This window comes from Tiliqua scincoides, chromosome 3 (assembly GCF_035046505.1).
Source record: "Tiliqua scincoides isolate rTilSci1 chromosome 3, rTilSci1.hap2, whole genome shotgun sequence".
In the NCBI taxonomy this organism is placed as follows: Eukaryota; Metazoa; Chordata; class Lepidosauria; order Squamata; family Scincidae; genus Tiliqua; species Tiliqua scincoides.
In genome coordinates, this window is record NC_089823.1 from 29,816,665 (window position 1) to 29,831,439 (window position 14,775).

Genomic DNA, 14,775 nt, shown 5'->3' on the forward strand with positions numbered 1-14,775 from the left:
ACTTTCCTTCCACTTTCTGAGAGGACCCCTTCCCTGCCATTCATTTATCTGTTCAGCATCTTTCACATGAAGACTGATGCAAATACTGTAATCACTTCAGCTTCTCTGCTATCTTCTGATCCTCCTCCAGCAGTCTCTTATCTTCACTTCTCTGTCTGATTTACAACTTCTGATGTACTTAAATGTGTTTTTGCTGTTTGTTTCAATATTTTGTTACAATCTACACCTCTCATTCCCTTTTTTGCATACCTTATGGTCACCTTAGAATTTGTTTTCCTTTTTTTATATCTCTCTTTGTAAAAATCATAGTTTTATTTTAAAAGATTGGAAATTGAAACATACAAACTCAGTAAATCAGAAATACAAAATAGAAATGAAAATAAAAATTGAAAAAGAAAACAGAACAGATATTAGAGTTTGTTTTCCTTTGTTCTCATTTGGGAAAGATTCCCATGTTTAAAAGGAAGCTTTCCTGTTACTATCTTTCTTGACTCTTTAACTACGCTTGCATCTTTTTGAACATGTTAGTAGCACTTTCTCTAATCTGCGATATACATGCAAGTGGAGTTTCTGTAATTAAACTTTTATTGTTTGAACTACCTTACAGGTGTCCTGGAGTCATGTGAATGTCTTCACACCTCATTCACGAATCCCCCCCCCCTTTTTTTAGACGTTTCCTCTTTGAAATCATACATGTATATGTTTGGTCTTTCTGGGAACCTGCTGAACCTTTCTAGTGTATGAGGAGAGTTTGCAATGTGTAGCTTAGCATGTGGAGTAGGATGTTGAAGGTAGGTGAAGAATTCTCACAAGAATGAAAACCTAAAGGGCCAGAATAAACTTGGGCTGCAGTGTTATACACATTTACTTGGGAGTAAGCCATACTGAATGCAGTTGGACTGACTTCTGAGTACACATGTATAGGATTGCACAGTTGGTCTACTTGCATGTTGAGTAAACGAGTCCATCAGAAATCACTTGTCTAGGCATTTGTGAGTGTTGTCCACTCCAGCTCTCTGAGTTCCCCTGATGTGGCTTGTTTCCTTCCCTTGACAGAAAGAGAAAGGCTTGGGTTCAACTTAAGCATAAAAGAGGGAGTGACTTTAAATAGGAAAAGGCTGAAACTGTTGACTTTTCTTTCAGTGGTTGCTGCTGTTTCAAGAGGACTCCTCCTCCTTCTCCTGAATCTGTGTGAGGCAACAGAGAGTTCTTTATGGTGTTGGATTTCAGGACTGAAAAGTGCTCTGCTACTTGGCACCGGAGCCGTCCTAGCTCTGATAACAACAAAACAGTTTCACCACACGGAGAGCAGTGGCAGGCTCAAGTAAGTCTAAAGCACTCCCTTTCTCTTGGCTCAAATAGTAAGAAAACAGGGGTAAGTGCATGAGTTGCCTCTCTGATGTGCATGTATATGCTGGTGCAGGCTGGCCAGATGCTTGATTGAATTATTTTTGGGAACCAGAAGAAGGACATCATCATGAGTAAGATAAGGACTGAACCCATATAATGAATTTTGTGAGCCTTGTAGCTGTTTTTCTGGTCATTTGTATTTCAGTGTAACTTGAAAGCCAAGAAAGGAGTTGATGGAAAGAATTTTTTGAACTCTGCTCTTTGCTAATCTAAACATGAAATAATATCTGTCTATGTTACTGTTTCAATTGACCTGCTCTGGAACACATCAGCAGTCCTTGTTTATTAGGTGTGCTATCTGGATATGGTACTTTCAGGAGTGCAGCTGTTTCTGTTTGGGGAGTACATACATCAAATGTACAATCTGTGCTTTCTTCAGCTTTCTGAGGTGCCCTTGAGTACCTTTTCTATTCTTTTATCCCTGCGGTCAGTCCTCATGTGCACCCAGATTGCTCTGGATCTTTTGTGGTAGGTTATTTCCAGCAGGCAGACTGAAGGGGCTACCTTTTGAAGGGGGTTGTCTTTCTGAATCCCTTTCTGCAGGGGGTTGCCAATGTACTGTTCTGCAGAAAACAGTGCCCTACTGGAGCTGACCCGGGACCCAATCCTATCCAGTTTTCTAGTGTCAGTGCAGCCATGCCAGTGGGGTATGTACTGCATCCTGTGGTGGGGATGCAGTCACAGAGGCCTCTTCACATATGGAACATTTGTTCTCTTACCTCAGGGCTGCAGTGCGGCTGCACTGATGCTGGAAAATTGGATAGGATTGGGCCCTCATATCTATGTCTACAATGTTTTGTGTTTCATTTTCCAGGGCAGCCTGGGTAGCATGTGCCTTCATAGTTCTTCTGCTTCTATTATGTAAAACACTGATTTCTAAATGCTTAACCACACCCTATTTTAATGGCTCATTTGTGGAGCAAAACATTTGTCAAGTCTATCCACATAGTCTATCTGCATTTCCATTTGGTGGCCTGATTTGAGTACCTGAATTCTCCCGCGTGTGGCTGCTTCTTGGTACATAAAAATACCAAAGCTATATGTAACTGAAGATTAATTGCAATTAATTGCTAATTCAGCAATTGGAACAAAAACTTCAGTTATCCTTCCGAAAGGGTATCCTTACGGAAAACTTCAGTTATCCTTAGGGAAAGTTATCGCTGTACTTTGTTCTATAGTCTCATTATCATACCTGGTGGTGTAGTCTCATTATCACAGTGCTGATCTTGTATAAAGCTACGGCTTTATTACCATAAGTGATATGCCTAGTATATGCACCTTGCTGTGATAGCGCTGTCAATATTCCTGTGGTACTCTGCATTTATAAGTGACCTACTCACACACCCTCTACTGCCAAATTAAAACAGAGCTTTATCTGTCTTTAACTTAACAGTTTTTTAAATCTTTAACTTGTAGTTTTCTCATAATGTCATGCATCAGGTTAGGTGAGAGCATGTTAATTGCCACTTCAACCTTTGATTAGACAGCCCAATCCTATTCACACTTTCCTGGGAGTAAGTCCCATTTACTTTAGTGAGACTTCCATATGAGTAGACATGCCTAGGATTGGGCTGTTAATCAGCTACCAGGTTGTGGAATAGTTATTGTGTAATGCTACTCCATGGTTTGATGATTCGAGAGTGAGAAGCGTGCTTGTGTGCCTAACTTCATTAGTTAGTTCCTTGTTTGCGGCAAGTCATAGTTTGCCACTACGTTCAAGCTTGCAAACCATGGGAAATCAGGATTGCGAACAAACTTCAAGCCATAGTTTGCAGTCCTGGATTGTAAGGTAAGCATGACTCCTATCTTGCTAATTTGAATGTAATGGCAAACTAGGAACTAACTAATTGAAGCATGTGAGACTGAAGTTCTGTCATTGTAATTCCAAGCCATGATTTGACATTGCATGTGAACCAGCCTACTATGGTACTGTGTGAACATCTTTCCAGTGGATTTTATTTGTTATCTTCCAGCTTCTCAAACCTTACTGCATTTCTGAGAGTTTCTAACACTTCTATTTCTCTTCCAAATTATGTGATATTAAACTTTTTCTGATCTGACCCTGGTTTATTTTTCACTACTTTTCCTATACCAGACTCTTGGCAGAGAAATGCATTCCTCAAAATCACATAACCTTCCGTATCTGTTTGTGCATGGTGCATTATGCATTTCAAGTTTACTTCTCCTTCTAGCATAGCCGGTTAATGAGATGGCGTTGTTTCAACTGAAACTTGCTGGCTTCCTATCCCTGTGTGTGTTTGGCTTCTAATGAGCTCATTTCTTAGTAAAGTGAAGCTGGAGGTTGTCCTCTGGTAGTACAAATGATGCTCAGTAGTGCTCCACAAGACAAGAACAGGGGATATGCACAAGTGATACCTTTTTGCTATGAGTTGATTTCAGTTAGACATTATTGTGGGGAGGGGAAGCAATACAGAAGATGAGCAGCTTTGTGTCACTTGCAATGTCAGGTAGATCCTTAGTTTTCTTAACTTTCAGAGGCAGATGCTACTGCAAATATCTTGCATGAGTGTCCTCATTTGGGACATGGAAACAGAGTGTGTTTTAGATTGTGATATGCGGTGCCGCCACATACTTCCTCTTATTCCCTTTCCACCCCATGTTGCTTATTGTGTCAATCTGCTCTTGTTTTTTGCTCTGTTGAGAACTAGAGGAGAAGTCTACAAGCTTTTCTTTCTGTCTCCCTCATGTGGGAAACGGAATAGAATATGAAATTGTCCAAAATAAGTTTTTTTTCCTCAGTACCTTTTTACTGTTTTTTTGTAATTGTAGAGTTTTCTTTGTGTTGCCCACAGTGGGATTTTGGGTGTGAAACTGACCTGTTTGTGAAGGAAGGAAACTCTTCTGGGGGCAGTATAGGATAGAAAGATCTAAATCAGTTTAGTGTATGCTGGTTAATCTTGGATATATGATGCTTATGTAGAAGAGTTGTCTACATAAGCATCATATATCCAAGATTAACCAACATCAAGAGGTTGCTGTCAAGAGGTTGCTAGCATTAAGCATTGGGGTGGCTTATTCCCCATTGTTCCCAGGTTCCATACAGCTCACATCCTGAGTCCTGCGGGGACTGAGTCCTGCAGATGGCCAGAAGTTACCCTCCAGAATGGTACTTTCACCCTCCACCCCCAAAAGTGGTTTGTGGTAGAAAAGCAAGACAGGGAGGGTTTAGTTCACTGTTTTGTAGGAAATTAGCAGAACCAGGCTACTGCTTATAGGCACTTGTTAGAATCCTGAGAGGTCCAGTAGCTTCTCTTAAGTTGCTGGTCCTCCTTGGTTCTAAAGGCTGCTTCACTTTCTGGATGCAGAGAGAAATTAAACTGTTGCAAAAAAGTGTTCAATATGATCATCTATTACTACTGCAGGAGTCACTGTGTAAGATTGTTGCCCTTCTGTTGGGTATTGGATACTAATAATACTAATAATAGTTTTCTGAATGTACAAATCACCTCATGTGTGTTATCTTGTCATTGTCCTTATGAAAACCTGTAAATTACAGGTTACTTACAGACTGTAAGGTATTACTCCCATATCACAGAAGAGTTTGGGAACCGCTGGTATAGGATGTTTCCTTGGCTACTGTGCCACTACACTATACTACTGCTTCCTTCCTCAAGAAGATGCATCATTCATGGGATGGAGAGATAGAAGAGATGCTGGGCTAAGAACTGAAGTCTTGACAGTGGCTGCATGGCATGAAAGCATTTGGATAGCATTTTTGCCCTCTGTGCTGCTACTCTTAGTAAATTCTGTGGGATGAACAGTCTAAATTCAGGCAAGTGCCAGAAGTGGAATATAATTTTTTTTCTTTCTCTCCTTGAACAGGTGGGCCCTTCTAATGTCTGCATTTTACTCCTTGATGAGGTAGGAAGCCATGAATTCAAAAGCCAGAGGAGACTTGTCAGAATGCTGCATCTCAGGACTTCTCCTTGCACTTTAATGCTTCTGCTGTCCTCCTTGAAGTGTAATTGGACAGGGATACATCCAACACAGGGTCAAGAGAGACGCTTGTAAGCCAGGAAAGGCCATGGGCTTGAACTATGCCAGCTTTCATTTCTCTTACAAGATTAAGCTATTGATGCTTTTCTCCTTGTGTGTTTTGTTGGTGGGCTGGGCCACCTCCACTTACTTAGTGGATACTGTGCATGAAACTCCACGAGCAAAAAGCCTGTCAGCAATTTTCAGGAAACCATCAACTTTCATGGAACGTCAGCGAAAGGAAAATTCAAAAAGCTTAGCCACAATGACTGTGCAACAAGCCACAATGAAATCCCCTTGTCCCTCTCTGTCTCCTTACTTGCGTAAGTGACTCATGTTTTCTCGTCTCTAAAGAAATACCTCTCTTGGCTACAAGCGTTCAAGGCCAAAAATCCCAGGCAGATCTGTTCCTGTATCCTTGAGTTGAATTCATGTTCTGCACAGAGAACGCATTCTATTTTCTGCACACAAAAGAAATCCCCTTTAGCATGTGTAAACAATCCTTTCTGCTTCCTTTGTTGTACTGCCTGATGTTGAATGCCTGTCTCTGGATAAAGCTCTTTAAGCACTTGTTCAAGTATGATTGATATGTCACCATTTTGGTGGCCATTAAAGCAGTGGTCCCCAAACTTATCAGGGTCATAGCACCCCTGCAGCCTTCTCAGCTCAGCTAGACACTGCCATCTTGGATCATGCAAGATCTCACACAATCCAAGATGGTGGCACCCAGGACAGCCAGTAGGAGGAGCCACTAGGGACATCCCATGGTGCCCCTATGACTGTGCCATGGTACCCCAGGGCTTCACGATGCACACTTTGGGAACCACTGCATTACTGGAATTATTGGAATGCAGTCAGGTCTTTTCCAAGACTTGTCAGCACTTGAGGTGCTGCTACTCCCACTCCCCCTTACCTGGTGGTGTACCAGCCACTGCTGCTGCTGTTACCCCATAGAAGAGGGGAAGGGAATAGATGAGAGGTTGTGAGCTAGAATGCCTTGGAGTATTCACACTCCTCATGTCTCTCATTGGTTCTATCTTCCTTTTCAAGTCCAGGGAGCAGGAGGAGGAGGAGTAGTGGTGGAATTTGTAGGGTGAAGTTGGGTGCCCTCAATCAGGTTTGAATATAGTAATATGGAGAGGCCGTAGGTCAGTGATAGAGCACATGTTTTGCATGCAGTGGGGTCTCAGTTCTATTGTGGCATCTCCAAGAAAGATACTTGTCTGAAATCCTGATATGACTATACACATCATTGCTAGTCAGTGTAGACAATACTCAGCTAGGTGGAGCCGACTGTCTGACTTGGTATAAGCAAAAGCAAAAAAGGGATTGAGTACCACAAGCAAAAACAAAACAAACAAAACCCTCTTCAAACCAGAAACTCTGTGAATATAGAGTGTAAGAAGAAGAAACCAATTACAATCCCAATGCAGGGACTTGCAAATTGCAATTAATGTTTTCTGATTAAATTGACTCTTGCACCTAGCAGAGTTTCTGGGGCTTTTTTTTCTGATTCCATATAAGGCAGCATCTTATGAATTGCATAGGAAGGCCAGATCATGTGCGATGTTCCCACATCAGTGCTGCCAACAGAACTGATATGGAAACTTCCTCCATGTTTCCATTGTTCAGAAGTTGGTAGATAGAGTGGGAAAGCAGCTCCTGTGCCACACCAGTAACTTACGGATCTGGCTTTAATGAACCATTTTTCAGCTTATTGTGGGTGCTTCCCTGCTGTCTTACTTTCTCAGCATTCCTTTTTTAGATTTTGCATTTGTTGGTTCCCAGATCTGATGTTACGTTGTAAAGACTGTAGCAAGGACAGGGAAAGCCAGAGAGCCCTTGAATCAGATCTGACTAGGGGCTGGGAGAGTTTGACGGATACCCATGCTGAGGCAGAGGCTGGGTGGGGGAGGACACGGCCTACCACCTGCACTTGTCCTACACTTACATTTTTGGTGTAAAGTGCTAATTCACAAATGCAACATCATAAACCTCTTTTCCTCACCATCTGACAAAATGGCTGAGCGGTGCCAAGAGCTTTAACATAATTAGCTCTTGCAATCACTTGCTGTACAGAAATGACTTGACAACTTGCCTTTCCCCCTAGAGAGCCCTAGAAAGCTCACCTTTAAAGCATCTCTCAGTCTGAAAGAGGTACAGAAAGAGAATCCTCTGGTAGTCAAGGGCCGCCATCGCCCAGAAGACTGCTTGGCTCGGCAGCGAGTGGCAATATTGATCCCACACCGCAATCGAGAGAAACATTTGCTGTATCTACTAGACTACCTTCACCCATTCCTGCAGCGGCAGCAGCTGGACTACAGCATCTATGTCATCCACCAGGTGAGTCTATCTTGAAAAGAAGCTTGCTGCCTAGTGAGGAACAAGAACAGAATCCATATCTTTCTACGTGGTTGACATTTCTCCAAGCCACAGGCTACCTCTTTGGACAGTTGTGTCTGTTCAGATGGTGATCTGTACACCACCTAAAGGCCCAGATTGTTTCCCTTGCTCTAATAAAATTCATCTTGGTGTGCTACTGGCACAGGAGCTTGTGTGCTGTCCAGTACTGTTGAGTTTCTTGCGTCTGCTGCTGCAAGAACTTGAAGCAGATCAAGTGAATTAAACAAAGCAGGTGGCAAATTAACTTCATGCGTTGTTGCTGGAGCATTGTCAAAGCTGCCAGCCATGAAAAATGTGTCTTGCTCAAATAATTGCCTAGTCACATCCTGGGGCTTGCTTGCTTCACGTTCTTGTGCAGATCTCTCTCTCACAGAGAATTTCCCTTCTTGCCTCTTTAGAGGTGGTGATTTTTAGTCATACATTTTTCATTTTGGTGAAAATGTATTGCACTCTGTAGTTAATATAAGTGGGAAAATGTTCTGTTGTTGGTAAATCTCTGGTTTGCACTCTGTTCATTCCTTGAAGCTAGCCTACACAACTGACCTCTTGGGTCAGATAGTGACAAATGTAAGTGATATATCTCTTTATAAAGCTCTGGAGGAGGTTTATATAGACATAGGATTGTTAATGATGTGTTTACACTGTATGGCTACAATCCAATACATACTTCCCTGGGAGTAAGTTCCACTGAATGTAATGAGACTTACTTCTGAGTAGACATGCATAGGCTTGTGCTGTCAGCTTCTATTTTGTCATTTACTACTTGGGAACTGCTTTGAGCATCATATGCAAAAAATCAATATACAAATAAAGCAACTGTGATTTGTTACCACTGACTTAAGAGACAAAGCAACAAATGTGTGGCAACAGTCTCATTCTAAACTGACCTTTATGCATGTCTGCTAGTTGAAGTATGGTAAACACGCAGGGTGGCTACCTTTTTAAAAAAGCAATTGTGCAGCATTAATATTTGTCAGTAATTTTTAAATAAAACTAATTTCATGTAAGAGAGAATACCTGAGTTCTTTACCAAAAAATGTCTTTTTTAAAATCGTTATTTCCTGCTTGGCCTGATGACTGCTGGGCTAGAAGTGTCCTGAATGTTTTTTATGAGTGTGTCTGCTCACCAGAGAGCCTATGTGTCTTCCCTTAGAGTTACAGAATTTAAACTGGCAATTGAGTTGAAAAATTTTGACAGAAGATTTTCAGCTAATTGTTGACTTAAAATTGATAAGTTCAACAAGTGGGGCCCATATGTAGAAGCAGTGTCCTGTGTATATAGCTGATGTACAAGTATATCTCTACACCACAATGCTCATTTCCTGAACTGAATAGATCAGTGGTTCTCTCACATTTAGCACCGGAACCCACTTTTTTAGAATAAGAATCTGTCAGGACCCACTGAAAGTGATGTCATGACCGGAAGTGATGTCATCATGCAGGAACATTTTTAACAATCCTAGGCTGCAATCCTACCCACATGTACCCAGGAGTAAGTCCCATTTACTATCATAGTTAAAAGAATATACCTAATAGCTGGTTAAAAGTACAGGTCTGTAACATTTCCCCAAATGCAGTCACATAACATGGTAGCATCAAGTCTAATATATTAAAAATAAAATATTGAAATGAATGGGAACTCACTTGAAATTGGCTCACTACCCACCTAGTGGGTCCTGACCCACAGTTTGAGAAACGCTGAAATAAATGAATTTTTTTTTTAATGCACACAGAAACATTCATTCTCACACAGAGTTGCCTCTCGATCTGCATGACTTTTCTGCAACAGGAACACTTTATTGATTTAAAATATAGTATCCTGTCTTATCTCGCACGTCACAGCTCCTGTTTCTTCAGGCTGCTTTTTTTTGTATAATTGCTGTGAACTGCAAAAAGCATTGTAAATGTGCTTGACGACAGGTTGTTTAGTAGTTTAACAGGTCCGCCGTGCATTGCTTCTTTTTCTTGTTTTGCAGGCTGACAGTGCCAAGTTTAACAGAGCAAAGCTGCTGAATGTGGGATACTTGGAAGCCCTGAAGGAAGAGAACTGGGACTGCTTCATATTCCACGATGTGGACTTGCTACCAGAGAATGACTTGAACATTTACATGTGTGATCATAATCGACCAAAGCACCTGGTAGTGGGAAGAAATAACACAGGCTACAGGTAGGGAAGGAAAAGTTGGGAGAGAGGTCTTGCATCTCCAAGCAGAATTGGTTCACATGCAGCTTATATGCTACTGAAAGGAGTGCTCCACTGGCACAGCAGCTACTGCACCAGCCTGAGTGTTGCAAATGAGCTGTAAGGCAAGTTCGTGATGACTTGAGAGCAGTCAGCAGTGCTGGTGGGGAGGTCTGTGCTGCCCTGCCGATACTGCATCCCAGGGCCGCAATGGACAATTTGCGCCAGCTGGCACAGGGCAAGGAGGGGATGTTTTGGGGCGATGGAGGGCAGAATAGGGTTGAATTCGGTCCAGGATGGGGGCGGTTTAGTGGAGGCCTCCTCCACCATATCTATCCTCCCTACTGGGCCAGGCAACCTTAATGGGGCTGCTCGGACTTTTGTCAGCTGGCGGAGGTCCAAGTCACACCATAAGACAGGCTGTGATGTTACTTGGGGTAAGGGGAAAAATATCCCCTTATAGCAATTTGCAACACTGAGGAGACCTTCAGCCCCTTCCTAATCTGCACTAGATACAGCTCAGGCCATGCAGCCTGGCTGCCCCACAACAGGTTAGGATTGGGCTGTGATATTATGACTCCCCTGTAGTTCTTCCACTGTGCTAGAAATCCTTGCTGAATTAAATCTCTGACATCTTGGAGGCATTTCTGAATGCCAGATGCAAGGGAGTGGCAAAAAGATATGGGTATCTTGTTATCTTGAGTGCTCCCCAGAGCATCTGATAGACCACTGTGAGATGCAGCAAGCTGGATTAGATGGACGCTTGATCTGATCCAACAGGACTGTTCTTATGTTCATATGTACACCCGGATTCCTTTAGCTGAAACTAGAAGCTTGGAATAAAAAATTTGTAAGTCAAGCAGTTTTTTTAATTTCCTGTATTTCCTGTAGTAAAATTGACATGCTAAGTCTCTAGTTAGTAACAAATGTTTAAAAGGGGATTGGACAAGTTTCTGGAGGAAAAATCCATTATGGGGTACAAACCATGATGTGTATGCGCAACCTCCTGATTTTAGGAATGGGTTAAGTCAGAATGCCAGATGTAGGGGAGGGCACCAGGATGAGGTCTCTTGTTATCTGGTGTGCTCCCTGGGGCCGCTGTGAGATACAGGAAGCTGGACTAGATGGGCCTATGGCCTGATCCAGTGGGGCTGTTCTTATGTTCTTATGTTCTTATGTTCTTATGTTTGTTTGGCAGGTGTGGGCCTGCCTGCTTGTAGCAGAAGCCTCACCTAGGTTGAAGGATGTAAAGTTAGGTAGCTGTTGAAGCACAGCATCACTTTAATTCTGCTAGACTCTTTTTCTCCTCTACCTTCCAAGTGGATCTTGTGACCTTGTTCAAAACCCATAGTTCCATTTTTAAGTCTCAGCATTGCTCAATGATATAGTCTGCCCCACTACAAGATGTCTGATATGCCTGTGGTTTCTTTCAGAAAGAGCACTTGGCCAAGTCAGACAGAAGGGTTGGCTGCTTGTTGTGGTGTGTTATATGGTATATTAAAATGGTAGCACTTTTTCGCATCAGCTGTAAAACAATAGGTATCTTTATTCTATCCAGAGCCACTTCCTGTAGGTTGGGACATGTTTGTTTCCTTAGTGTCCAATGCCATGCTACAAGTGAGGAAAGTCTGCTTAACCTCACTCTTCATTGATAAACTTATTCAGTCTTGCTCCTTTTCTTTCAAAGACTGAGCCAAAAGGCAAGGACTCCAAGTTTGTGGATCTTGGCTTGATGAGGAACAGGTGAGAAGCACCTCTTATTAACACAGCACACGTTTGCGCCATATTACTCTGGAGCTGACATAATTCCAAGAGCATTTATTTTATTTTTCTAGGAGTGGCTGGCAACTCGTTAGCCAAGTCCAATTAAGCACAGAGGCAAGGAGCCTTTCCATACTCCTATAATGTGCTCTTTTACTGATGTATTCTACTCTGGCTGATTGAGGTGGAAAGACTTTTTCTGGGGAAGAATGGGAGATTTCAGGGAATATATTGAAGGTGCAACCTTTTGTTTGTCATAGTTCTTGTTCCTTCTGAAGAGTGCCAAAGATGGCTCATTGCATGCTAGAAGGTCGTGGTTGAATTGGTTCAACTGGTGATTGCAAAATGGATTTTTCCCTTACGCCACTGGTGATCTGTTATTGCCCTAAGGAGAGACCATCAGACTGTGCTCACATTTTGGAGGTTTAGACTCTCAACTTTAGAGAACTCTTTTCTATGACTGTTCTGGTAGCTAGCATTAGTCATGTGCAGTAATATTCTCATCCTTGCCAAAGGAAAAAGTGAAAAGGAGCAGGCTATGATGCTGTGAAGGGAGAGCATTTTACAATTATTATTTGAGAAGGCATATGCTTGGATGCTGGACAGATGAAGCACTTAGCCTTGGAAGAAGAGAGGACAAAAAAAATCACCAGGGAAATGGCTTTATGTGCTGGACTTCCAAAACAGTAGATGTGGGCAAGGAAGGGCTTGTGCTGTGCTGGCACAGCAAGCATAATCCGGGAAGTGCATGAAACACTAGTGCAGCCACTGCTCTTGTTCCAAAAAACAGTCTTGCTGAGTATGGTCCTGGAATTGCTATCTATTGGCACATCTGCCAGCCCTAGATAGATGTTTGCTGGGATGATGTCCTTTAACTAGAGATGTGATTTTTCAGTGATAATGAAATAAAAACGCATAATAGTGCTTTCTGCATTTCTCATTTTTGTAAAACAAACTCCAAAATCTGCAAAAAAATAAAACACCTCCACATGTTGGTGACTGTAGGCTGGTTGGGCTGGACAGGGATGGTGGTGCATGGGTAATGACTATGGCTGCATCTGCTGACACTGTATCACCTACCTAGTACACTTCTAAAGTGATTACAATTTATAAAAATGCACCTTTAGATAAGAACACATAACTTTCTGCCCTCTTCCTACTTGGGAGAAAAAACAGAATCTGCAAGAACACCTCTACCTTTGACTGCTTCAGTTACTACCATAATACCCTACTGGTGTCTGGCAAGACATGATGGCTAGATGGAATCCCCGTGTGTGCCCTCCAACATCAATTGCCAGGTAGCAACAGTAAAGATGGCTTATTGCCTCCTTTATTGCTAGTAAAGGTGGGCTCTTTCCCTTCTTGTGGACTTCTGGAAAGTTTTTAACTGGACAGTATGCAAAGCAAAATGCTGGGCTAGAGAGACTATTGAGGTCATTCAGCGAGGCCGCTGTTCTGTTTGTAAGGCCCTTGGAAGTAGATTGCTTTCAGACCTACCTTCTTTCTTTGAGTAAGCTGGCAATTTGATCCAACTGAGTTTTATTGAGTTTCTGATATGGGGATATATGCCATTCTTAAAGAATATTTCCTACCTCTTTTTGTTTGTTCCTAGGTTGCGTTACCAAGGATACTTTGGAGGTGTAACTGCTCTAACAAGGGAGCAGTTTTCCAGGGTGAACGGATTTTCTAACAACTACTGGGGCTGGGGAGGAGAGGATGATGACCTACGACTCAGGTAATTGGGCTCAGGTAAAGAGGGGAGTGTTGGGTCAGCCAGGTGAGGAAGTGGCTGAGGCCCTGTGTTGCCAAATTTCCATTTTAAACTTGGTCTAGAGAACTTATGCCCACTTTAAGCTGATTAGTCCCCCTGGCTCAAGCACAGCTAGCTCGAGCGGCAAAAAAACCTCCTGCTGAACCCCGCACCAATGGGAGATAACTAGTGGATAGCTTGCCTGTGGGGTTGCAAGGTCCCTCCTCCCAGTTCTCAAAGCAGCAACTCTTCTCAGTACAGCAGTGCCCCCCAGCTCTCCACCATTCAGCAGTCTCTTGTTCAGCTAGTTTGCCAGGCAGTCATTTAGTCCATTAGCAAGTTCATTAGTCTATTAGCTACTTCATGAGTCAATCTACCAGTTTGTTGTCCGTCTACCAGTTTGTTAATCCGTCCACCAGACCATTGGTTCATCAGCCAGTCAATCGATTAGTTTTGTTCTGTCCTCTCTCCTTCCTTCTTTCCTCCTCCTGCTACCCATGCACTCTCCCTGCTCCAGGTGCTGCTTATATCATGAATCACCTGGTGGCCTCTAGTGGCTGCAGCTGCGCTAAAAGCCTAGGTTTTAACCCCATACTTCCTGGGCCTGTGTGGGCAAGGGGCCACTGTTGGCATTACACCTTAACTCAGCGGTTTTCAACCTTTTTCATCTCATGGCACACTGACAAGACCACTAAAATTGTCAAGGCACATCATCAGGTTTTTTACAATTTACAAGGCACACCATACTGCAAGTGGGGGGCTCACATCCCCATTGGCCCTACTAATATATGACCTTCCCCCACATTCCAGTGGCACATGTGTGCCACAGCACAGTGGTTGAAAATGGCTGCCTTAACTCCTCGAGGGATCTTGCACATTTCCACTACAGGTTCACAAGCCCCTGAGGGACTGTTCTGCTGATCCTTGAAGCCTTTCCTCCTAATATCCATCTGTATGTGGAGCAGCAGAGGAGTGATGTGCTCCTTTCAAGCTTTCTCTAGAAAGCCCAGTTGCAGATACCTGATGATGGAACAATTTGTCCAGCTGAGCAAGTTGCTCTTTCACAGTCTTCAGATGGAAGGATACTCTCTTCCCTCAGCAGTGTAGAAGAAATGAGTGTCTGTCCTCAGCCTTCAAGAACAATGAAAGGAGGTTTTGATGAATGCCCTGAATCCTCAGCACCACTATGGAAGAAGAGCACTCATCTGCTCTTCTCTTCACAGTTCCCAACCAAGAATGGTGAAATTTAGGGCAAAATTGATGTGCTCTTTGA

At 42.8% G+C, this 14,775-nt stretch overlaps 1 protein-coding gene across 1 annotated transcript in view; it reads left to right on the top strand.

Moving 5' to 3' along the window:
- Window positions 1–14,775, top strand: part of B4GALT4 (beta-1,4-galactosyltransferase 4) — a 34,281-nt gene that overhangs the window by 10,650 nt on the left and 8,856 nt on the right. The window contains exons 2-6 of the mRNA XM_066620084.1: window positions 1,144–1,324; window positions 5,254–5,729; window positions 7,517–7,749; window positions 9,786–9,976; window positions 13,365–13,487. Coding sequence (XP_066476181.1) covers window positions 5,456–5,729; window positions 7,517–7,749; window positions 9,786–9,976; window positions 13,365–13,487 — 821 coding nt within the window. The 5' untranslated portion in view covers window positions 1,144–1,324; window positions 5,254–5,455. The remainder of the gene's footprint in view (window positions 1–1,143; window positions 1,325–5,253; window positions 5,730–7,516; window positions 7,750–9,785; window positions 9,977–13,364; window positions 13,488–14,775) is intronic.